The sequence below is a fragment of the Pteronotus mesoamericanus genome, unplaced genomic scaffold, assembly GCF_021234165.1.
Source record: "Pteronotus mesoamericanus isolate MK-2021 breed Mesoamerican mustached bat unplaced genomic scaffold, CSHL_Meso_final scaffold_167, whole genome shotgun sequence".
Classification (NCBI taxonomy): domain Eukaryota; kingdom Metazoa; phylum Chordata; class Mammalia; order Chiroptera; family Mormoopidae; genus Pteronotus; species Pteronotus mesoamericanus.
Genome location: NW_026555308.1, coordinates 3,079,426 through 3,104,609, shown reverse-complemented (window position 1 = coordinate 3,104,609; position 25,184 = coordinate 3,079,426). Strand labels below are relative to the sequence as shown.

At 41.7% G+C, this 25,184-nt stretch overlaps 1 protein-coding gene across 1 annotated transcript in view; it reads left to right on the top strand.

The window, feature by feature from the left end:
• The first annotated feature begins 6,037 nt into the window (after positions 1-6,037).
• ADCY9 (adenylate cyclase 9) overlaps positions 6,038-25,184 on the top strand; it is a 149,611-nt gene continuing 130,464 nt past the window's right edge. Inside the window, exon 1 of the mRNA XM_054589513.1 lies at positions 6,038-7,771. Within this exon, the coding sequence (XP_054445488.1) occupies positions 6,079-7,771 (1,693 nt within the window). The 5' untranslated portion in view covers positions 6,038-6,078. The remainder of the gene's footprint in view (positions 7,772-25,184) is intronic.

Genomic DNA, 25,184 nt, shown 5'->3' with positions numbered 1-25,184 from the left:
GTTGAATAACTGGAGTCCAGAATTGCATGTGGCCCAGCATCTCTAACCTACACCTTGAGCTAGTGCCGAAGGAGAGCAGCCAGCTCCCTACCTTGCTCCTGTCCCAGCAGCCAGGGTACTCCTGCATGGCCACCTTTCCTGCCTGGGCACTGGCGGAGTCACACCTGCTGCAAATGGCACTGTGATCATAGGCTCTGCTGATAAGCAGTCAGGAGGAAGCCCAGCTCTGGGCTCTGGAATCAAAGGAGGTTAGTCCCTTGTAGCTCATGGTAGCCTGACTGTAGCAGAGGCAATTAACACGACTTCCGCCTTCTTGGGATACTTGAGTGGCTTAGGAATGTGATTTTAGGATATCCTGGCAACACTGCCTTTAGCCCTTTAAAATTAGTGTCTTTGCCAACCTCCCTGAATCTCAGAAACCACTGATTCTGTCTGCCTGGCCCAGTGCTGTGCTCACTCACTGCCCTGGGAACCAACAGGCTGATTCCTGGATGACCAGCTACCTAGCGTTGGCCCTGCCACTTGTCTGCTCAAGGCCTGTCCTGTTCTAGGGTAGCTGCAGGAGCAGCGACCACCACACCCCTGTCCCCACCAAAGAACACGGTGACACTGTAAACCTAAACCTGCCTTCTTCCTATGGTGGATTGAATAGTGCCCTCTCAAAAGATACTCCAACTCCTGATCCCTGGTACCTGTGAATATGACTTTCTGTGGAAAAAGGGTCTTTGTAGACCTCATTAACATAAGGATCTTGAGATGAGATCATCCTGGATTGCCTGGGTGGGTCCTAAATCCAATGACAGCTGTCCTTATAAGAACAAGGCAGAGAGAGAGATCTCAGATCTTGAGACAGAAGAGGCCATATGTAGCTGGAGGCACAGATTGGAGCCATGCAGCCCACTGGCCAGGGACTGCCAGGAGCCCCCAGAATCTAGAAGAGACAAGGAAGGATCCTCCCCTAGAGCCTCTAGAGAGAACACAGCCCTGCTGACATGTTAATCTTGGACCATGGGCCTCTAGAACTGTGAGAAAATAAATCTTTGTTGTCTTAAAGCACCAAATTTGTGGTAATTTTTTCAGCAGCAGTAGCAAACTAACACATTCCCTAATTATGGGTGTGGGATCCAGGGTGCAAGACCACCCAGCCCTGGACTGAGAGCCTGACTCTGGCCAGCCTGTGGCCTGGCCGTTCAGCACCTTGTATGTACCAGGAACCCAGTAGGAATGAACAGGAAGGACTGGATGAAACAGGAGTAAATTGAGTGTAGCTGAGTTAAAAGGTGGTATTCAGAGACTCACCTGAGTTCAAATCCTCCCTGTAATATTTGTTGGCTAAACCTTTGTTTCCTCAGAAGATAGCAACCACAGGGTCATTATTACTTTCAGGGTAGAACACAGGGGAAAGCAGGCTGGGAAGTTGGGGATCCTTGAGCACTTCTATCATGGACCAGCTCTGTGACCTCCAGTGCCTGCCTCTGTGCGAGGGGGCCAATGCGTCCTATCCTTGCACTCCATAGTACTGTTGTGAGAATCAAGGGAAGGAGTATAGGTGTGAGTCTCTTGTAAACTGTAAAGTATTTCTTTTTAAAGTTAAAAAATTTTAAAAATTTATTGATGGGAGAGAGCGAGAGAGCGAGAGAGGGAGGAACATCGATCTGCTGTTCCACCTATTCATGCACTCATTGGTTGCTTCCTGTATGTGCCTTGACCTGAAATTGATCCTGCAACCTTGGCACATCAGAACTATGCTCACTGAGAGAACCGAGCCACTCAGCTGGGGCTGTAAAGTATTTCGTAAATCCAAGATATTTGTATTATGATTTATACGATGATTATTGGTGTCCTAATGCATTTATATACTTCAGTCCATTTGAATGTGCCTTTATGTAACTCAAGGAGGGGTGGGGGTGGGGGGTTTCCAAGGTACTTATCCCAAAGTGAGTCATGGTTGTCAACCTGTGTGACTTCTGGTAGCTCGAAGTCAAGGCCCTCATTGATGGATGGATTGATGAGGTGAACCTTCATGTAAAGGAGGGCAAGGAAGAGATGATGAGGCCACTGAGGCTTTCTGAGAACTTTTGCTGACTTTGTATGCATACATTCTGATTTGTCCTGCGTCTAGTGGAAGTTGTGTGCACACAACAGATGAAGCAAAAGCCCTGGAGATCTGATAGCAGCTTGGGTTGGATAATTGGAGAAATTTGTTAAATCTATCTTGTATCTGGCATGTTTATGCTTCCTAGGGGTAGAGGAGAAGGGATCCAGGACTCTTTAACGACTGTCCTCTGGGTCTTGGCATTATGCAAATGAAGTTATCCTTTTTTGTAGGACTGTCATGAAGCCTGATTGATTCTATCTTCTCTACCCATCACTTTCACACTGCATCTTTCCCAGCTACTACACACCTCTTAAAGACAGAGAAGTACAACACTGTAAATGTATTAAATGCCACTGAATTGTGCACCCATGGCCTAACACACAGTGCCAAGCACATCGTCCTCAATCTCAAGGGTCTTTGAAATGACTCATGCTCTAACCTGGAGATGAGGGAGGCTCTGGCAGTTTACAGGTTTCAATAGCTGGAACCACAGCCCAACTGCTTCCAGAAGACATACAAGAGGGAATGGGACAGGGTATATCATTATCTGTGTCTAAAAATCTGGCGACTAACTAATATGTAAATGCTAAACCACCACAAATGGGCGGGGGGAATGAAATGATTAGGGGAAGGAAGGAAAAGCACAGACAGTCCATCTCTCAGATTGTTGAGGGAAACTAGGAAGTAAGGGCATGCAAGGTTGCATTATAAACAGTGAGAGCTGTGTCCAAGGGCTTCCTGTCCAGCTGCGTCAGGATGTAGAAGATGATGGGGTACATAAAGGGCCACCATAAGGTTTACAAAGAGTGGTGCCAGGGCCGTTGAGAGTGTTGTGGCCATTGGAATCTGATCTGGTTTTGATTAGCTGCCTCTTGCATGCCCACGCCTGGGGACCTGGCCTGCAACCCAGGCACGTGCCCTGACTGGGAATTGAACATGCAACTTTTCAGTTTGCAGGTTGGCACTCAATCCACTGAGCCACACCAGCCAGATCTTGATCTGGTTTTGAATCTAAACTCTGTCTCTAGCTTTTATGTGACTTTGGGAATGCCACTCCTCAACCTCCAGTTTCACATCTCTAAAATAGGGACAATAATATCTACCTCAGAGGGTTGTGGTAAGGACCAACCAGATCACAAGTGAAAGTGTCCAGTGGTTTCTAACACAACACGTTCAGTCAGTGTAAGTTTACCATTATTTTCTCACATACTGGCTTGGACAATGTACTTTTCTGAACCTCTCAGTTTCATTAGTAAAAATGGAATGCGTGAGGGTGCCTGGCACACAGTTGATGCTAAGTTATGGTTTGTTTTTATTTTTAACCTTTTTCTTTTATTTTGAAACAACTTTAGACTTAAAGCTGTAAAAACACTAGAGTTCCACTATATCTTACACCCAAACTTCCCCTAATGTTGACATCGTGCATAATCATAGTACAAAGATCAAAACATGGAAATTAACATTGGTACAAGGTGATACTATTAACTAAACTGCAGACCTTATTTCTTTGTCCTTTTCTGTTTCAGGTTCCAAATCAGGATCTTGTGTTCTATTTAGTTGTGGTATCCCTTAATAATTTTCTCCAGTTTGTGACAGTTCCTCAGTTTCTGTCTTTCTTGACCTTGACATTCTTGATGAATACTGGTCAATTACTTGGAAGAAATATTTCTCAGTTTGGGTTTGTCTGATGTTTTCTTACAATTCGATTGAGGTTATGCACTTTAGGTAGAAATACCACAGCAATGATGTTGTGTTATTTTTTGTTTTTTTTTCTTTTTCCTTTATTGTGGTTAATTACACATAATATAATATTTATCTTTTAGACCACTTTAAAATGTATGATGCAGTGGCATTTATTACATTCACAGTGTTTTACATCTACCACTTCCATCTAGTTCTAGAACATTTCCATCACCCCTCTAAGAAGTCCCTTATTCATTAGCACTCCCCGTGTCCATTCCGCAGCCACTTGCAATCACTAATCTGCTTTGTCTCTGGATTTGCCAGTTCTGAACATTTCATATAAATGGAATCATACAATATGTAGTCTTTCCTGACTGGCTTTTTTCACTAAGCATTGTTTTCAAGGTTCTCCTGGGTTGTAGCACGAATCAGTACTTATTAATTTTTTTGTGTGAATAATACTCTATTATGTGGACAGACCACATTTTACCTTATTTTCTAATTCAGCAGTGAAACCTGGGGTGGGCTCCTCCTGGAGGCGGCGGGGGGCGGGGGGTGGTGTTGAGAGAAGGAGGGACGAGGCTCCTGTGACTGGCAGTAGGTACTGTAAGGTACCGGAGAAGGGCCAGGATTGGCACACTGGGGACTGTATTTGCACGGTGCAGGCAATGCTCATGGAGGCCACCGCAGGAATGTTGACTAGGTAGCAGATTGCTTTGAAAGTTTCATTTGGGGAAAAGGAAAAACAGTTGTTCATGAAGAGTGGGGGATGACCCAAGTATGGGAAGGGAAACTCTCTGGAGCTGGAGCAGTTGATTCTCAGTGGCACCAGCTTTCCAGGAGCATCCGCAGCTTCTAGAGGCCTGTCCACCTAGCCACTGGAGGCTGGGGCTAGGACCGTGATGGTCGCCAGGGGAGCATGCTCAGGAAAGGGCTAGTGGTCCGGGGGACACGTGCTCATTGCTTATAGAGAAAGGGGTCCCTCCCCTTAGGCAAATACAATAGTAGCAAACTTTTATTTATAAAAAAGGTGTGCCGAGGGGGAGGGCAAACAATGTTCAACGTCGCACCCCAACTGCTCCTTAACTAGCAGTCTTCCTTAGGTTTCCCGGAGCGGATGTCAGGAACGAACCGCGAGGAGAGGTGGTTTCCCAGCCAGTTCCGCAGCCCGGGCTGTCTGCTGCGGCAAGGTAGTGTTCGAGGCAGGCTGCCCGGGCGCGGCGCTGCCCCGGGGCGGAGGGCGGAGCCGCAGCGCGCGCCCGCCTACTGCCCGTAGCACCAGCAGCCCCGTCAGCCCGGCGCGCGCACCGTGCGCGTATTCGAGGCTGGAGGGGGCGGTGTGCGCGGGCCGCGCGTGCGCGCTGCGGCGGGGCGAGGGGCGGCGCGGGCGCGAGTCTGTCAGTGACAGCGGGCGGGGGAGGGGGCCGGGGATGGTGGCCGAGGCGGAGGCTCTTCCGACATGAGGCAGCGGCCCCGTGGGGCTCGGAGGTGGCCGCGGCCGTGGCCGCGGCGGCTTCTCTAGCTTGGGAGGCTGCCCCGGGCGGGCGTCCCGAGCCGGCGTCGCGGGAGCGGGCTCTGCGGCAGTGCCGCGCACGGGCCGCCGGCCGAGGGGCCCGTGCCCTGAGCTAAGTGCCGGGCGGCTCCCCGGCCCTGGGCATCCCCGCCCGTTGGGTCGTCGCTGGCGACCAGGAGCGGGCGGGCGGGGCTGGGAGCAGGCCCCTCTAGACGGGTCGCGCCGACGGCGGCGGCCGCAGCGCCGCGGGCTCCGCAAACTCGCTGCCCGCCTCCCGCGGGGCGGGACAGAGGGGTCCGGCCGGCGGCCTGACGCAGTGGAGGCGCCGCGCTCTGCGCAGCATGAGGGGCCCGCCGCAACTGCCGGGAGAGCTGCGTTTGCCAGAGCGGTCGGCGGCGTGAGAGTGCTCGGGGAGGACTCCCCTCCACCGCCGCCGCGGCGGGCGCAGCAGGCGAGTGTGTGAAGGGACGCGCCGCGGGCTCGGGCGGCGCCGCGGACTCGGTGGCTGCCGCCTCGCGGACCTTGGGCACTGCGGGCCCGCCTCGAGTGGCTGGGGTCGGCCTCGAGGTGGGACATTGGAAGCGCTGACTAGACATTACAGCAGTTTTGTAAGCAAATGGTGCCTTTGCAAGACGACCACTGGGTCTGCCACTTAGGAAATGGCTAGAGCTAGTGGCCTTCAGGTGCGCGTACCTGGGTGTGAATAAACACCAACCTAACTCGGATTGTTTCGCCGACAGGTAGCGGTGATCCTGGTCTGGGGTGGCTCCGGGCCCGCCGCAACATGGCTTCCCCGCCCCACCAGCAGCTGTTGCAGCACCACAGCACCGAGGTGAGTTGTGACTCCAGCGGAGACAGCAACAGTGTGAGGGTCAAAATCAACCCGAAGCAGCTGTCGTCCAACAGCCACCCCAAACACTGCAAGTACAGCATCTCCTCCAGTTGTAGCAGCTCTGGGGACTCAGGGGGCGTCCCTCGGAGAGTGGGCGCCAGAGGCCGTCTTCGCAGGCAGAAGAAGCTGCCCCAGCTGTTCGAGAGGGCCTCCAGCCGGTGGTGGGACCCCAAGTTCGACTCGGTGAACCTGGAGGAGGCTTGCCTGGAGCGCTGCTTCCCGCAAACCCAGCGCCGCTTCCGGTACGCGCTCTTCTATATCGGCTTTGCCTGCCTGCTCTGGAGCATCTATTTTGGGGTCCACATGAGATCCAAACTGATTGTTATGGCAGCCCCAGCTCTGTGCTTCCTCGTGGTGTGCGGGGGCTTTTTTTTGTTTACCTTCACCAAGCTGTATGCCCGACATTATGTGTGGACCTCGCTGGTTTTCACCATCCTGGTGTTCGCCTTGACCTTGGCTGCCCAGTTTCAGGTTCTGACACCTCTCTCAGGACGTGTTGACAGCTCCAATCATACCCCCGCAGCTAAGCCCACGGACACTTGCTTATCTCAAGTGGGGAGCTTTTCCATGTGCATTGAAGTGCTCTTTTTGCTCTACACCGTCATGCACTTACCTTTGTACTTGAGCTTGTTTTTGGGAGTGGCCTATTCTGTTCTTTTTGAGACCTTTGGCTATCATTTCCGAGATGAAGACTGCTTCCCCTCGCCTGGAGCAGGGCCCCCACACTGGGAGCTGCTGAGCCGAGCCCTGCTCCACGTCTGCATTCACGCCATTGGGATCCACCTATTTATCATGTCCCAGGTGAGATCCAGGAGCACCTTCCTCAAGGTGGGACAGTCAATTATGCACGGCAAGGATCTGGAAGTGGAAAAAGCCCTGAAAGAGAGAATGATTCATTCTGTGATGCCAAGAATCATAGCTGATGACTTGATGAAACAGGGAGATGAGGAGAGTGAGAATTCTGTGAAAAGGCATGCCACCTCCAGCCCCAAGAACAGGAAGAAAAAGTCTTCCATACAGAAAGCCCCTATAGCATTCCGCCCATTTAAGATGCAGCAGATCGAAGAGGTCAGTATTTTATTTGCAGACATCGTGGGCTTCACCAAGATGAGTGCCAACAAGTCTGCTCACGCCCTGGTGGGTCTCCTCAATGATCTGTTTGGTCGCTTCGACCGGTTGTGTGAAGAGACCAAATGTGAGAAAATCAGCACCCTGGGAGACTGCTACTACTGTGTGGCAGGGTGCCCCGAGCCCCGGGCTGACCATGCCTACTGCTGCATTGAAATGGGCTTGGGCATGATAAGAGCCATCGAGCACTTCTGCCAGGAGAAGAAAGAGATGGTGAACATGCGTGTCGGGGTTCACACGGGGACTGTCTTGTGTGGCATCTTAGGTATGAGGAGGTTTAAATTCGATGTGTGGTCCAATGACGTGAACCTGGCCAATCTCATGGAGCAGCTGGGAGTGGCTGGCAAGGTTCACATTTCCGAGGCCACTGCAAAATACCTAGATGATCGGTATGAAATGGAGGATGGGAGAGTTACTGAACGCCTTGGTCAGAGCGTTGTTGTTGACCAGTTGAAAGGTATGTGCATTTCTTTGCCTAGTCACCTCCCTTCCCAATCCTGTTTGTGTTAAAGAAAAAAAAAAACACCAAAAACAATCTTTCCAGTGTCAGTATCTAGAGACAGATCAGGTTTTGTCTTGGGATACCTTACTGTGGGGGGCCTCTTGGGGCCAGTGGGACTTTTCCTCCAATGAGTCAGATATCACTTATCTGTTCATACCGTGGCAGTGCTGACCTAGATTAGACCTTTAGAGGAAGGAGACCTTTGAAAATGCATCTCCTTGCAAGTTGGCTGTTAATGTTTCTGAAATTCTGGGGGAAGGTTTGATGAATGTCAGGGTACAGAAGTGCTACAGTCAAACTTTGAAACACTTTCAGAAATTGTCTTTGCATATCATTTGGTCGCCCTTAAGTACCATCAAAACCTTTCTCTTTGCCCTTTTCTAACAATGTGGAGACTAAAACCTTTGTCCTGTCTAGGCCTCATTTTGCTAGGACAAGGAAGTTGGCTCAGCCTTGTAGCACTCTGAGAATTAGAGGGAATCATATACCCCTAAGTGCACTTCGCCTTTGCCTAGGTCTCTTTATAAAAAAAGTTTGCGTTTTTTAGCTTCTAATTTTACTTAACGATGCTTCCTTATGGTATTTGTATTATCATATAGGCTGTAGCATTTTAGAATGTTGAACTTCTCAAGGCGCCAGTTAATTTGCAAGTGAGCAATGTACCTGCAGCAATGTTTAGACCCCCCTGCCCCTTCCCCTCAGATTAGTATCTGGTCCCTTGTCCCAGTCTTAAGCTCCTTACTGCAATTCTTGATATTTTCACTGGGCTTCTTTTATTTTATTTTTCTTGTTTTCATGTAGGACAAAAATCTTTGAGGTCTAGAAGTGATGTTTAAGTAAGTGGGATCAAAAGTAAGGATTCTAAATAACTAACACTTTTAAAAAACAGTCCTTGTGGTTTATGAAAATTTTCTGGATTGAGGAGAACATCAGTTTAGGAAGTATGTAGAGAAACTCACATTGATTTTTAAAAGCCTAAATTTGTAAAGCTATATTATATGTTTTGTGGTGCCTACGCATTGCATAATTATACAGTGAAAAGCCCCAGGAAAGGGAATCCTCAGACGGAGAAGTAACAGCTCAAATCAGAGACAGTACAGTGCATGGTTGAATTTGAGGACCTGTATAGGTTAACTGCTATTTTCTTTGCTTGTGATTGGAGTTCCCCATGTCATTTACTTACTGGCTATCTGGCAAGGGTGCTCTATTCTCCTGATTTTTCTTTATTATGTTAATTCTGCTATTAGTTGACTAATGTAGGTGTAGTAGAAAAATATTTTCACCTGATAATTACCTCCACTTAAGAGAGTTTTAAATGCTACATTGATGAGGCCAGAAACTACACTTTGCAGTTTACTTGAGAAATTCTGCCATGACAGATGTCTTTCCTTGGAGGATAGTGGTTCTTACTCTCGATTCTGAAGGTGCCAGTGAAGTGGAGTGCAGATGTAATCCTGCTAGACATATTGACATCTTTAGGGTCCAAGAGTTGCAGGCTTTGTCCTCAGGGACAGTGGGACAGATTCCAGAGAATGGAGTTGTGCTGTGCTATGTTAAATTAAATATGGCAATGATAGCAGTTCTCCCAAGTGGTACTTTGAACAGGGTATTACTTGAATTTCAAAAATAAAAACAGATGTAATCATTAACTATGTCTGGAAATTGCCAAGTCTTTGACTCTTTGGCAATACCCATTTTTGTTAATTTATAAGTAATTTTATTTTCAATGTACAGGTCAAAGGTCTAAAGATTGCAGGTGAAAAAATGTTAGAATGGGTTTGTTGATTTTTTTAACCTCAAATAGTGTAAACTTGATAAATTTACTTGTTCTCTAGATTGTGTACACTGTATATTTATGAGAAAAAGTTTTAGTACTGGATGGAAGCTGTGGAAAGTCAAGGTTCAACTAAACCAGTGATTTCTTAATATGGTATTCCCTCCTTTAACTGTTTCTCTGAGACCATGATATTTGCTGTATTCAGCTTATTTTGAAAACCTTTTTGGACAGGACTCCACTGATAGAGAATGTCTACATAACTTCCTGCCCCCTTTTGAAATTGCCCAGGTCGATTCACCAGACATAGTATAGATCTGCTAAATTGGGATGATCATATTGTATGTAGGAAACCCTTTTCATACATGAGGTTAAGATTATCTGTGTAAGATTTCTTTTAGCCTGTTTTTGGGTTTTTGGTAGATATTTGCTCTATACATTGTTGGGCATTAGCCTTTTCCCCTTCATCCCTTTTTCTGATGATGGGGTTAAAAATACCCAGTAGAGGGCTCTGTAGAAATGAACATGGGTAGAGTAAACTGGGGATTCCAGAACTAGCCTGGCAATGTGAAAGGAAGCTACACCTCTAATTTACTTGAAAAGGCTTTTGGAAGGGGGGACTTTCATTATTTATGCACATTGACTTACTCCTTGAAAGTATTATGCTTTTGCAATGCGCCTAGCACTGAGGATGCACAGATGGAGTCAAGACAGTTTCTGACCTCTGCGAGCTCAGTTATAAATATCATAGAGTACTCAGCGTCAGGAATGCTTTAGGGAGGTGCGTGTATTGTACTTCGGGTGGGTCTTGAGACTGGGCAATGACTTTCCAGGTAGATGGAAGCAGAACATTTGGTACAGTGGGACTAGCATGGGCAAAGGCTTGAGGTTGTTTCTTGGTGGGTTGGGCAATTGTAAATAGTTCATTAGGACATGGAAGGTTGTGGGTCACACGAGAAGGAGTTTGGATTCAATCCTGTAGGTAATGGGGAGCCACTGATAGGCTTAATACAGGAGACTTAGGCGATCTGATATGCAGTTTTAGAAAGCTCACTCTTTTAGTTCTAGGGACCGTGTTGGAAGGGTGTGAGACTGGAAACTAATGAGCTGTTTCAGTAAATCCCAGGCAGGAATGATGGTAGCTTGAACCAAGGTAACAACAGTGGCTATGGAGACAATGGAACAGATGTGAGAGTAGTAAGATCAGGTAGGGCCAGATTTAAACATGACTGAGGGAGACAAGGGGCCTGATGGTTTGAATGGGGAATGGCCTTTCAAGTTTCTGGAATTGATATGGGGACAGTTTGGAGTCAGGAATGGGTGAGAGGCCTCTGCAATTTCTATGGTATGGATAGAGAATGCAAGATGGACTTGCAGAGTGTGACGGGCCAGGACCCCATGGCTTGTTCTTCATTCATTCATTCATGAAATAATTTATTTTTGTGTTGGGCACAGTTTTAGGTGCTGGGGATATAGCAGTGAACAAAACAGACAAAAATTTCTGCTTTTTGCTGCTTCTGTTCTAATACCACAGTCAGACAGTAAACAAATAAGTAAAATATAAAGTTTGTTTTGTGTCAAGTTATAAGGAGAAAACATAAAACAGGAAGGAGGATATGGACTTTGTATGTATTATTTCAGATAGGGTGGCCAGTTACTGAGAGAGGTTGAAAGAATTTTCAGCATAGGACAGCATTTTGGAAATGATCCAAAAAATGAGAGGTAAGTATTATTAAAATTGGGAGAAATAGTCTGATTTGAGTGATGGGTTGAAGAATCCTTCTGCACCATGAAGGACGAACTGCTGCACCCAAGAGAGTACTGGCTGTTCTGTTCTGCCTTGGTCACAAGCAAAAAGATGAGGTGTATTGTCCAGAACTGTTGGTTTTTCCTATTATAGGTCGCAAAGACAGAAGGTAAAACCAGAGAATACCCACAGACATCTTATTTCCCCCTCTTAAATAATAGGAAGATAAAACAAAGGTTCTCAGTCATTCCACCCACAATCATGTTTTTATAGAAGAAGTAAAAGAAGGGAACTGCCTGGCATACTCTGCTGAGGTAAGAGAGGCTCATTCCCTTGGAATAAGCTAGAAGGTCAAGTCCTCTGATGGTGGTAGTGGCAATAGCAGAACCAGAAGGTGGAAGCTGGGACAGGACAGATTTAAAAAGGTGTTGGAATTCTGGGTCTGGGATGATCAGGAATAGTCCTGATTGGCTTATGAGCCTTTTTCCACAAGCCAGTGGTTCTCAGACTTTTTTAGTCTCAGGATCCTTTTATACTTCTAACAATTACTATGGATGCTAAAGAACTTGGGTTCATATAAGTTATCAATTGATATTTACCTTATTAGAAATTGAAACAGGCTGAGAAGTTTCAAAAATCTTTCCTTGATTCATTTCAAAATAATAAGCACATAGTACCCGTGCATCTTAATATAAATAACATTTTTATTAAAAATAACCACATTAAAATATTTGCATAAACAAAGAAATTTGGTGAGAAGAGTGACATTATTTTACATTTCTGCACATCTCTTTAATGTCTGGATTATTCAAAGTCTGGATTTTTAAAAATATTGTAAAATACACATAAAAATTTATTTATCATGTTAGCCATTTTAGCCATTTTAAAGTGTGTCAGCTAGATTTTCTTAACTACTTTGGCATGCAGGATGTTGAAGAGTGTGTAGAAAGTTTGGCTTGATTTTGATGTAGAGGTAGTTGGAAAATGCAGGAGCACTTTAATAACCTTTTAGGATATTTGTGGATATTTTTCTTTGCTACCAAACTAACACCCAACAAACAAATGGTAGTTTCTTAAGGATTACTTGAAATATGCATCTGAAATCCTATTAATCAGTTTCTTTGTATGCTATTAAAACCACATTGGATTTTTTAAAAAAAATTCAATGTCTTTATTTTTTAAATTTATTTTTTTTATTGTTCAAGTAGAGTTGTCTCCATTTTCCCACCACCACTTTCCCCTGCCCCACCCACCCCCACCTACCACCCCACATTGGATTTTTGAATGAATCTTTACCTAGGTGTGATTATGTAACATCATGCATTTGGAAAACATAGGTACTTTGAGTTATGCATATCTTCCAAATGCCAACCTAAGCAAAATCTTTGATATTGGGAAGATGTCAACTTTACAGTGGCAGAATTTTAAGAATTTTCCAGAATTCTGGTTTTCACTTGAAAGTTTGAATTTTGTCATTGACAACAAATACTGTCAGCTGTCTTCCTTGAAGTGACAGGCTCATTTTGTTCATTTTTCAGGAATAGTTTGCCAAATAATCAAGTCTAAATGACCATCGTTTGTCTGTAGGTCAAGTGTAAATGATATTCTATCAAAAAAGCAGCTAGTTTAGTTTGCAGCCCAGATAGTTACATGAATGCCTTTCTTGACAACCACAGTACTTTGGCGTGCAGTGGAAGTGCTGTAAGTAAGTTTCCCTTTGTCACACAGAATATTAAAGAGACATGCACTCAAGGTTGAGATTTAACACTATTCATTTTTACTGCTTCCTCAAAGAAGATTCTTAAATAAAACTGTTTTTTTTTTTTTTTTTAAATTCTGCAAGTGTGTAGTGGTAAAGAACATGTCGATGGCCAGTACATTTTGATGTCACTGCTTTGATTCAGGCACCAGCAGTTTTGCCCTTGATTAGTTTTGCATGATCAATGCCAATGTTAACACTGCAAAAAGAAAATAATGTCTAGAGTCATTATGGAAAAAGTTTTAACCTCATAGAAGCCCTGCAGAGGTCTCAGGAACCCCTGGGGTCTACAGACCATACTTTGAGAACTGCTTTCCAAGCACACATTCTCATGTAGATGAAACAACTCAAACTGGAATTAGGATAGACTGTCACACTGTGGAAGTAACAAGTGACTTTAGTTCATACATTTACATTTTCTCAAAAAAAAAAAATCCTTTGTCATTCTGCCAAGTCTTTGTTGCTGGTGTTAGGGTTCATGATGAAGACCATCAACTTTGTTCTTTTAATTTAAATTTTCCAGTCTTACCCTTTAGCAGTATAGTTTAGTGGTTGGGTGCATGGAATTTGGTTTCTGATACATTTGGTTTTAATTCTCAGTTCTGTGAGAACCTTGGACAAACTACATAGGGACTCTCCAATTTATCAGAATGATAGCACCTCTGTTAGAGGTTATTGGGAGAATCAAATGAGATGATGATTCAAGTAAAGCACTCATATTAGCATAGTGACTCGATTACAACAGCTGTTCAATAAATAATAACCAACTCTTCTAGCTGGTGAGTCACATTTTGTACTGCTCTCAAGGGTGTTTCTTTTTTCCTACACTGTATTTGGTACACATCTTGTATGATTTGGGACTGAAACTCAGAACACACCAGGGACTGTGATTGTGTCAGTTTCTCTAATTAAAAAGGGCAAGTGTCCAAAATACAAAGCAGTGATAGCTTGCCCTAGATAAACTGTAGCTGCCAAATTTGGCAGCTTCTTTACTGAAAACCTCAGAGAGTTCAGGCAGTATTGTTCTTGGGCAGCTTCTGGTCCCAGGGCTTAGAGGTACTTAACATGGTGTGCCCTCTTGATAGCTGAGGAATTATTGGGGAAATCTTCAGCTTTGAAATTCTGGAGATTTTGGCTGAGTTTTGAACTAGAACATTTGCCCAGCTCTACTGTATTATACTGTAAATTCACTTATTCAACAAATATCAAATAAGTTTTTACTATTTGCTAGGCTTAGACAAGGTTCTGGAGATAGAGTCCTCTGGCCTCTTGGAGCATACAGCCTAGAAGGGGATGTAAGCATTAATCAAATAATCACCTAAACAAATATGCACTAGACTCACTTATCATATTGCAAATAGAGCTGGGAGGTAAGGGAACTTATCACCTCTATTTTACACACTAGGCACTGAAGCACAGAGATGTTAAGTAATTTGGGAGAGTCACATACTAGAAATAGCTGCCAAGTGGTGGAGCCAGTACAGTAGTCCCCTGTTATCCATGGTTTTGCTTTCTATGGTTTCTGTTATCTGTGGTCACCTACAGTCCAAAAATATTAAATGGAAAATTCCAGAGATAAACAATTGATAATTTTTAAACTGTATGCCCTTCTGAATAGCATGATGAAATCTCTCACCATCTTACTTGGGATGTGAATCATCACTTTGCCCACTGTATCCATGCTATATAACTATCCACACGTTAGTTACTTAGTAGTTGTCTTGGTTATCAGCTGTCACTGTATCACAGTGCTTATGTTCCAGTAACCCTTATTTTACTTGCTAATGACCCCCAATATATTCACATAATTTTTATTATAGTATATTATTGGAATTGCTCCATTTTATTATTAGTTATTGTTACTTGCTTACTGAGTCTAATTTATAAATTAAACTTTATTGTAGTTGTAAGATGTATAGGAAAAGAACATATAGTACAGTAGTTCCTTGAGTAATGTCATTTTGTTCAACTCTTTTATGCCATAGAAACTTAACTTGTTGGTATTAATTAGCCTGTGATAAAATTGGTTTCAACATATGTCATTTTGCCTAAAGTCCCAGAATTTATCCGTGATGTTAAATGACAACTTATTATATATAGTTGACTCAGGAACAACTTGGGGGTTAGGGGCACTGATATTCATCCTTCCAGTCAAAAATCCATGAATAACTGTAGGTGGCCCTCTGCCTGTGTGGATTCCCAATTGTAAAGTTGACCTTTGAACATGGGTTTGAACTTCAGGGATCAATTGAAAAGGATCAGCATATAAGTGGACCCATGCAGTTCAAACCCTTGTTGTTCAAGGGTCAACTGTTCATAAGGTTTGGTACTACTCTAGATTTCAGGCATCCACTGGGGAAGTGGAATGTATTTCCTGAGGATAAGGGACAACTGCTGTATTTAAACTCAAAGGAGTGTCAGGAAACACTATTTCCCAGTACATAGAATTGTTGTAAGGATGAAAGGAGAAAATGATGTTAAGTACTTAGAAGAGTACTTGGCACATAGTCACTCTTGAGATTAGATTCATGAGCTAGTGTTATTGAAAGTGAGGACAATTTTCTTAGCAGCAGCAACAGCAGAAACAACTGTCCCTTTGTTTAGCTTTTCCCAGTTCAGAGTGTTTTCATGCGCATTGTAATTTCAGCCATTTTGAAATTTTAGGATCATGGGAACTGTGTCTGTTTAGAAATTTATATTTTATTTGCTTGATTCTTTCCTGTTATATATACCAGTTGTCAGGCTGAGTTGGTTTAACATCCTCTGAAGGAGACCAATGAATTTTTTCAAGACTATATTTAATATAAACTTTTGGATTTTTAGCTTTTTGATGTTTTTCACTCCATTACAGATACATGTATCTGTAATGTATATTACAGATATATGTATCTGTAATATATATGTATATGTATCTGTAATGTATATATAATACATATACTAGTATATATATTATATACACAGTAGTAATATATACACATATATGTAGTATATACTACATATATGTGTATATTATATATACACACTAGTATATATGTATAGTAGTATATATTTATATATGTATACACTAGTATATTAGTGTACATATACATATATACTAGTGGATATATATATATTAGTCTGTCGAGAAGGTATCATGCCATGTAATATGAAAAATAGAGACATTTATTGAAGAAGATACAAGAAACTGTATACAGGACAATGATTCTTCAGTCCCCTTCAAGGTAGGCACTTTGGAAACCTCACACAGTTCTCCCAATCGCCATCAGCTGTCCCATTGTATTTTTCTGAATCTCACTGATGGTCTGATCTCTTCCCTTTCGAAGGTGGTTTTAGCTTTGGGAAAAGCCAGAAGTTGCAGGGCACCAACTCTGGGCTGTAGAGGGACTGAGTTACCTGGGTGATTTGATGTTTCACCAAAAGACTCTGCACTGGAAAGGTGAAGCACTAGCTGGTGCGTTGTCATGATGAAGCTGCCAATCACCAGTTGCCCATTACGGCCTTCTGAATCACCCGAATAGTTTCTATGGAGGAATGTTCAAGCTTAATACAGAATTTGAAGCAGAATTGTTACTCTATTTGCTCAGTCATTTTGAATGTGACAGCTAATGATACACATGCTCACTCAACAGTGTCTACTGCCCCTGCTGATTGGTACCATGAAGTAGTGATTGTTCATGCATGCGCATTCCAGTCTCACTGTTCTATTAACAATGGCTGGACTTTTTCAGGACAGACCTCCTATATATGGACAAACCACACACACACACACACACTCACACGCGCGCACACACACACACACATACACACACACAATCAAATTGTTCCATCTTGAACCTATGAGAGGCCCTTCGGATTGGTTCCTGAATCCTTTTCATACAGTTTGGTAGTCTTTGATAACTTTCTTACTCATTTAATAACATTTTTAAGGAGCTGAGAAATTATGGGTGTTAAAATCTCATTAATTCTTAATCTAATAGACATTTTGTCTACATAATTTTAGACCATTTCTGATCATCTGACTCAGTAGGCTAGGTGACAGTCTGCCATCTGAGCTGTAATTCTTGAAATTAAAGAAAAAATCTATCTGGTGACTGTAACTGGTAATGGATAGACGATTTAAAACAACTCATTCTTGGTGTAGCTTGGTTGGAGTGTTGTCCTGTAACTGAAAGGTCACAGGTTTGGTTCCTAGTCAGAGCACATGCCTGGGTTGCAGGTTCTGTCCCCTGTCTGGGTGCATATGATCGCTGTTCCAGGCTTGTATAGGAGGCAGCCAATCTTGCCAGATTAATATTTCTCTCTCTCTCTCGTCCTCTCTTTAAAAAGCAATGAAAAAATGTCCTCTAGTGAGGATTAAAAAAACACCAAACAATTCATTCTTGTGAAATTGAGGTATTACACAATTGCACATCGTTGGCTTGTGGAGGCAACATTAGGTTCTTCTGTGTTCTACCTTCAAAACAGTGTTTGCATTTGAAATGTAAGTGTTTAAGCTTTTTAGGAGTTAGTACTATAAGAGAATGTGAATATGTTAATATGTTGATAACTTTTCAAATGTCATTAATTGTAATTTTGTTAACATGCTTTAGGATAAGCCTCTCACTTTTTTTTTTAGTATATTTTTTGATTTTATTATTACGGTTGTCCAATCTCTCAATGTTTTTGCTTAAAATTGAAAGCATGTCGGTTAAATTGCAAGTCCCTATGCCAATGCTGTGTAGCTTCAAGTGTAATTTTTAGTGTTTACATTTCAAGGTGGGATCTTGGTTAGTTAAAAGAGTCCATATACCTCTGCCATTGCTGCTGGGCCAAGTTTTGGAATGTATAGTGTTATAGATTGTAAGCAAGCAAACAAAAGGTGACCCTCACATATGCCATTCTTCTGTGTCATTTTATGGCTGTTTTGTGTTTTTTTCCCCCCAGTCCTTTATTATTGTTAATAACTTACATTTTCTTACATTCTGTTGTAAATAAAGTACAAAACAATCTTCAAAAAAATTTCACTAATTCTTTTCTTTTTCTTTAACAATTTTATTTATTTATTTTTAGAGAGAGGGGATGGGAGGGAGAAAGAGAGAGAGAGAAACATCAATGTGTGGTTGCCTGTTGGGCACCCCGTACTGGGGACCTGGCCTGCAACCCAGGCATGTGCCCTTATTGGTTTGCAGGCCAGCACTCAATTCACTGAGTCACTCCAGCCGGGGCAATTTTCACTAATTCTGTTTGACATATTTATTCAGAGACTGAGCTAAAGTTTACCCTTTTTTGAAAAGAAAATAGCCTGTGCATATTTATATGAAGAAATAGTGCCACGGAAGAAATGGTTTGTGCTTCTTAAGCTCTTTGGAAGATTTAATTTGCATTTTTATAATTGACAGTTATAGATCAATGCAGCATTTTTTTTTTTAATACAAAATCTTCCCACCAACACCCTTTGAGGGACAGTGCCTGTGAATGTTGGTAACTAAGGATAAAGAAGAATAAAATGAAAAAAAATCCTAAACCAAAATGTAGATTCCCTGTTTGCAGACTAACAGTAGCCTCAGCCCAGCAAGCCTCATCTCCTAGGACAGCTGTGGAACGTTTTAGAAGGCCTAACTTTAGGAATTTCCTTCATAGGAACCTTTCTCTGAATAGTGCTTCCTGGAATGATTGTCCTGCCTCTCTCCTTCCTAACTTGGATAATATATATTTGACTTAGTTTTTTGCTTATGATCTGTCTCCACTACACTAGAGTGTGTCTTGAGAGCAGGAATTTTTGCATATTTTGTTTACAGCTGTATTCCTAACATTGGGAACATGGCCTCGCATATAGTAGGTGCTTAATAGTGTTTGTGGGATGGATGAATGCATGAATGAACGAATGAATGAATGAATATTGTAACTTCTTGAACTCTACATGTGGGCAGTCTGTTATGTGTGAAACCTCACCCCAGACATCTACACAGAACAAACTGGAAGGTGGAGATCAGAAAAACTAGTTTTCTAGGAATGGTTGAGTTGTTTATTAAATAGAGTCCATGGATTGGGCCTTGAAAAGATCTGGGGAAGGAGACAGAGAAAGCTGCAAATTCACACTGTCTGGAGATGTAAAATATAGGCCCATGGGTGTGGGAGAATGGATAGTCTCGGGACCAAGGGTTTCTAGGGCACTGCAGTGAAGGCTATGAGATAGTGCTGGAACTCAGATGATCGAAAACTGAAGTGTTCGTTTAGGGCCTAGGAAATACAGTTTGAATGGCTTAGTTTAGGCAACCATTTTTAAGTTTTTTTTAAAGTAGAGATTTCAAGAAGTGTATTTATCTTTAATAATACTGTAGATCCTTATAATTCTTACTTGATATTCATTTATGCACATGAAAACCCAGCACACCCTCTTTTTGGAACAAAGCTCCTGGATGGTCTTTGTGCATAATTTCCAGGATTTTTATGTAATGCTATTAAATTCTGTTCATGTTTTTCCTTCCAAAGAAAAATGTGCTAATGAAAGCAGCTTTTGAATCATTTATATTTGTGTTTGACTTGTTTGGAAATATTAAATTAGGTTTTTACCATCTATTTTGCAGAGAGGAAAAAAACCCACATGCATATGACTTATTTTCTTGTATATGGATATTAAAATACAGTATGCCACTAAGTCTTGGACATTTTAAGTAGAAGTCTATTACACATTGATTTAGTTAGTTTTGCCCTATTAAGTGATTAATATTCAAAGTGTGGGTTACATTGCATTCTATAACTTCATAAATGAGTTCTTTTCCCCTTGAGAAAATGATTCTTATGGTTATTAATGTTAATTTTTGTTTTGTGAATGAGCTGCCTAAAAACCAGATGGTGTGGTGGTTAGAGGATGTTTCTGAAAGGAAAGCACTTTCATAGAACTACCTAATTTATTTTTTATCTTTTACGTATTTGTAGAGAGAGGGGAAGGGAGGGAGAAAGAGAGGGAGAGAAACATCAAATGTGTGGTTGCCTCTCACACACCCCTCACTGGGGACCTGGCCTGCAACCCAGGCATGAGCCCCTACCGGGAACTGGACCCATGGCCTTTTGATTCGCAGGCCGGCATTCAGTCCACTGAGCCACACCAACCAGGGCTATCTTATCTTATTATTTATAAAAATTAATTTCTTCAGATTAACTTGGACCTTAAGATATTTTCTTTACTAACTTATTAAGCACTTTTGGGAGATATTTAATCTCTCCGGTTCTTAGTTTCTTCACATTTGTAAAATATAAAGTTTGAATTATGGTGTGCTTTAAATTTCCCATCATTCTCTAAGAATAGCTGAGCTTCTCAGATGATTGGGAAACAGTACACATTGTCAATATGAAGTGTTTTTTTTTTCTTTGTCCATTTGTTTAAACTATGAACCCTCATTTAGTTGAATTTAGCATATGGAGACTCAAATCTACAGAGCTGCTATTGCAGGGCATGTGTGAGATTCTTAAATTGCCAAAGGATTTTTACTTCTTTTAAATATAAATAAGATTGAGTTAAAGGAGTATAATTTACATGTGATTTTTTAAAAATTACATTTGTTGTATAAAGCAGGATATCATTAGAGGAACTCCACTTGATTTGGAAAGTTTGAGAATCACTTTAGAAATGGCTTAGAGAAAATGCAAAGTGATTAAATATATATATATTTTTAAACTCTCACCCGAGGATACGCTTCATTGATTTTAGAGAGAGAGGGCAGTGGGGAGGGGAGAGAAAGGAACACGAATGTGAGAGAGAAACATCAATTGGCCACCTCCTGCATGCGCCCTAACTGGGGATCGAACCTGCAACCTTTGGTATACTAGGACAACACTTTAACCAACTGAACCACCTGGCCAGGACAAAGTGATTAAATTTAAAAGAAAAATGTGCTTCAATTCTTGTTTGAACATTATTTTGGAGAGAGTGATTGGAAGGTTAATTGCAAATAAAATGAATTTTACTATGTTGGCAAATTTCAGTAGTATAACAGAGCAAATATTAGATTCATAATGTTCTTACTGATTATTCCATTAATAAAAGACTCACTTGCTCCTGATGGTGGGTTCTTGGATCTGCTGACTATATATTTAGTGTGCCAGGGTCCTATATATCAATAATTACCTTATATTCAATGTGACTCTAGTAGTTAAAAAACTAATGCACATGGAAAGTGTCTACTTTAGACCTTGTAATTAGAAATTAGAGGTCACCAATGATAAACAGAAACCCTTGAATTTAATTATAAAGGACTTATAAAAGATTTGAAAGGTTTTCTTATCCTTTGTTATGAATAGTAAAGCAGCTTATGGAAAGTAATATAACATTTGCTGTGATATGCATGGCTGGTAAAACAAAGTAGAAAAGGAAAAACACTCTATTTTGTTCTGAAAGACAGTGCCGTCATTGGGTACATATGTCATCTGACCTGAGAGAATTTCACCTCAAAAAAGACCTAATTTGTAAAACTGTAGCTTCCCTTAAAGAAACTGTGATTCACAGTCTGTTGGAGTCATATGTTTTCTAAGGACTAAAGTGCCTAATTCTAAGTAATTGTAGAAGGTTAAAAACTTTTAGAACTACAATAAAAAAAAAAATTCACAGAATTTTTCTCATCTCTAACACACATTTTATAGAGAATTTCTCAGCTGAAATAAGTTAATTAACTCTGTTCTTTCTGGCTCCTGAAAGAAATTGTGATTATGAATACTTTTAGAGCTGCCGATTCTAAGATATCAACTTGGTCCCTCTGCCATTTGAAGTTCAGATGGAAACGTTTGCTTTCATACCTCTAGTCATGATGTTACTTTATTTAGTACCTATTAAATTACCAATTTCATATACTCCTCTGGCAATGTTCCAGTTTGCACTAAGGTTTCTGTTCCTTTCAGCAGCATTGCTTATGGTGTGTGGAACTTTCATGAACATGTAATATGAACAAGGTTCTTAGAGTACATAGTTTTAAGCTTTTACTTTTAAATAACAGCTTTTTTGAGCTATAATTCATATAGCTCATGTTCAAAGTATGCAATTCAGTGATTTTCAGTATATTTGCTGATATTTGCAAACATCACCACAATCAATTTTAGAACATTTTTATCATCTTAAAAGCAAAACAAAACAGTCATTCCTCATTTTTCCCTCAACCTCTCATCCCCTGGCAACCACTAATTTAATTTATGTCTTTATAGGTTAATCTGTTCTATACTTTTTATATAAATAGAATCACACAATATGCAGTCTGTTGTGACTGGCTTCTTTCACTTACCATATTGTTTTCAAGGTTCATCCACATTGGAGCATGTGTCATTACCTCATCCTTTTGTATGGTTGCATAATATTCTACTGGGGACCTGGCCCACAACCCAGGCCTGACTGGGAATTGAACTGCTGACCTTTTGGTTCTCAGGCTGGTGCCCAGTCCACTGAGACACACCAGCCTGGGTTTCTTGCCATTTTTTAAAATGAGAGATTTATAAGAAGTTACACTAGGCAGTCAGATATTTCAGAAAACACCCTCCAAAGCTGAGAATCAAGTTGGTAATAGGTAATACTGTGAATTACATGTCTTGTTTTGACTTTGTTCACTGTATACTGAAATGGTGTTGTGATCAGGATAAAATTATAAGGTAGATATGATATGTTTAGAGACCTTTTCTTTTTGATAAACATCAGGCTGGCATTGGATTTGGCAACTTTGGAATCATGTGTTAGATAAATAGTATCTAGGGCAAGCTTTAAAAAAAGTACTATTTAAATATTGACAAGGAAAAAAATGCAAAACAACTCCAGGAACTTTCTTGTTCAGATGAGTTCAAACTGTCTAAGTACAGCAAGGTAAAATTAGGCTTCCCCTTCGGTTTCCATGGGGCTGCATGAGCCTATGGGCCCCTTGTGCCTGTCTGGGACACTCTCTGCTTCTTAACTGTCCTTAGAGTACGAGAATGTGGGATACTGTCCACAGAGAACAGTGTTCCCACAACGCTGTCTTAATATAGAATGTTTTTCAAAAAAAACATTGGCTACTGAAAGAGTTCCACTCCCAAAAATGGTCATCAGTTCAGAGTTCATTTTTATTTGTTTTTATGTAGTTAAAGCAAGAAAAAGTATGTAAACTTGTCAGTGTTACCAAGGATCAGTATTGCTTAGAGGAGCAGAAAACAGTTTCTAAAAAAGAAAAGAAAAAAAAAAAAGAAAAAACACTGTTTGTCCTTCAGGGCAAAGGAAGACAGTGGTCTCTCTGTGGCCACATGGGGGAGGTTGGAGGTCGGCCAGTCTCAGGCTGCTGTTTGCTGAGAAGGTGAGTGGGTAGGAAATGTTCATGGATATGAGGGGTATGCTCCAGGGCCAGCCTCAGCCCTCCCCCTCCTGTAAGCAGTGTCACTCCCCACTTTGTTTATCTATCCTCCCAAAAAGTTGCCCTTGTGGGGCAGCAGGATTACAACGGGCACAAGTGGATGGCCACCCAAACTGTTAGGCAGCCCTTGGGCCTACGGAGTCCCAGCACTTGCTGTTCGCCTTGTGTTAGGATGTTTTTCAAGCTGGTAGGTGGGTAGGTAAAACTATTCAAGAAGAGTGTGGTAGCTTCTCCAGGGAACAAAAGGAACATAACTATGTATGTCAGGATACTGTCAAGGAGGAAACCATTCCTCGAAAGCGCCCTGTTACTCAGCTATTGGGCTACATTTTGCTGTCTCTTTTTAAAGCGACCTTTGCTGGCATCCATTTATTGAACAAAGTTTTTGAGCACACCAGGATGAATATAAATTGTAGTTTTTGTCTCAAAAATTTCTCAACTACCCACATCATGCTGGTGGGAATGTGAAGTGGAACATTCTTCGGCTGTGGGAAAAAGCCTGACTGTTCCTCAAAAGGTTAAACATGGAGTTACCATGTGACCGAGCAGTTCCACTCCTAGGTGTACACTCAAAAGAATGGAAAATGTATGTTCATACAAAAACTTGTAGGTGAGTGTTCACAGCAGCATTATTTGTAATAGCCAAAAGGTGGAAACAACCCAAATGTCCATCTAATGCTTAGCAGATAAACAAAATGTGGTCTATCCACATGATGGAATATTATTGAGCCATGAAAGGAATGAAGTACTTATACATGCTACAACCTGGATGAACTTTGAAAACTTACACTCGGTGAAAGAAGCCAGTCACAGAAAGCCACATATTAAATGATTCCATTTCAAGTGTTCAGAGCAGGTAAATCCATAAAAACAGAAGGTAAATTAGTGGCTGCCTAGGGCTGGGGGAATTGAGGGGAAGTAAGAGAGTGACTGCTAATAGGTACAGGGTTTCATCTTGGGGCAATTAAAATGTTCTGAAATTGATTGTGGTGATAGTTGCACAACTTTGTGAATATACTAAAAATCACTGAGTTGTCTACTATAAATGGATGGATTGTATGGTATGTGAATTATATCTCAAAAAACCTATTATAGACAACAAATAAGCCTCCCAGACTAACATTAACTAACATTAACAATTAATTACAGTATATTGCAGAAGAAGATAATTAAATTAGAGATAGAGATTTTGTATAGTGTATCTCTGTAGAGCAGAGGGGGATGGGAAGGACTGAGTTGCAGCCTCTTTGGGAGAGAGGGAAGTTGTTGAGTAATTAGTGAGATATGAGGATTTGGTTCGCAATTTTGGAGATTCTGAATCTTCACTACCATCAGTGTTGAGAGATGTATAAGTTTGAGGACTGATTCATACTAATCATGAGACTGATGTGTAAACTAGGTGCCAGTGTTTAGTTTACCTTGGGGAATATGGTGTGCTTTTTCAGTGGTTAGAGTACTCATTCCTGGGGGGGCCTAATTAATAGTAACAAGATTGTTTAGGGAGTATGGTATTCAAGCAAAGGATCTTAAAGCATGTGACATATTTAACCAGGAGGAAATCACAGTGACTACATTTTACCAGGGACTGGAGCAAAGATTGAGTGCCTTCTCCGAACTATGTAAACACTGCCAAAGCTCTTACCTATCCTTTCCTTAGAGAAGATGTCACAAAACAAATAAGTATACAAACAAAACAAAACTTCACTTTAAAGTAGAAAATGTCCTACTTCATAAGAGATGTAAACATA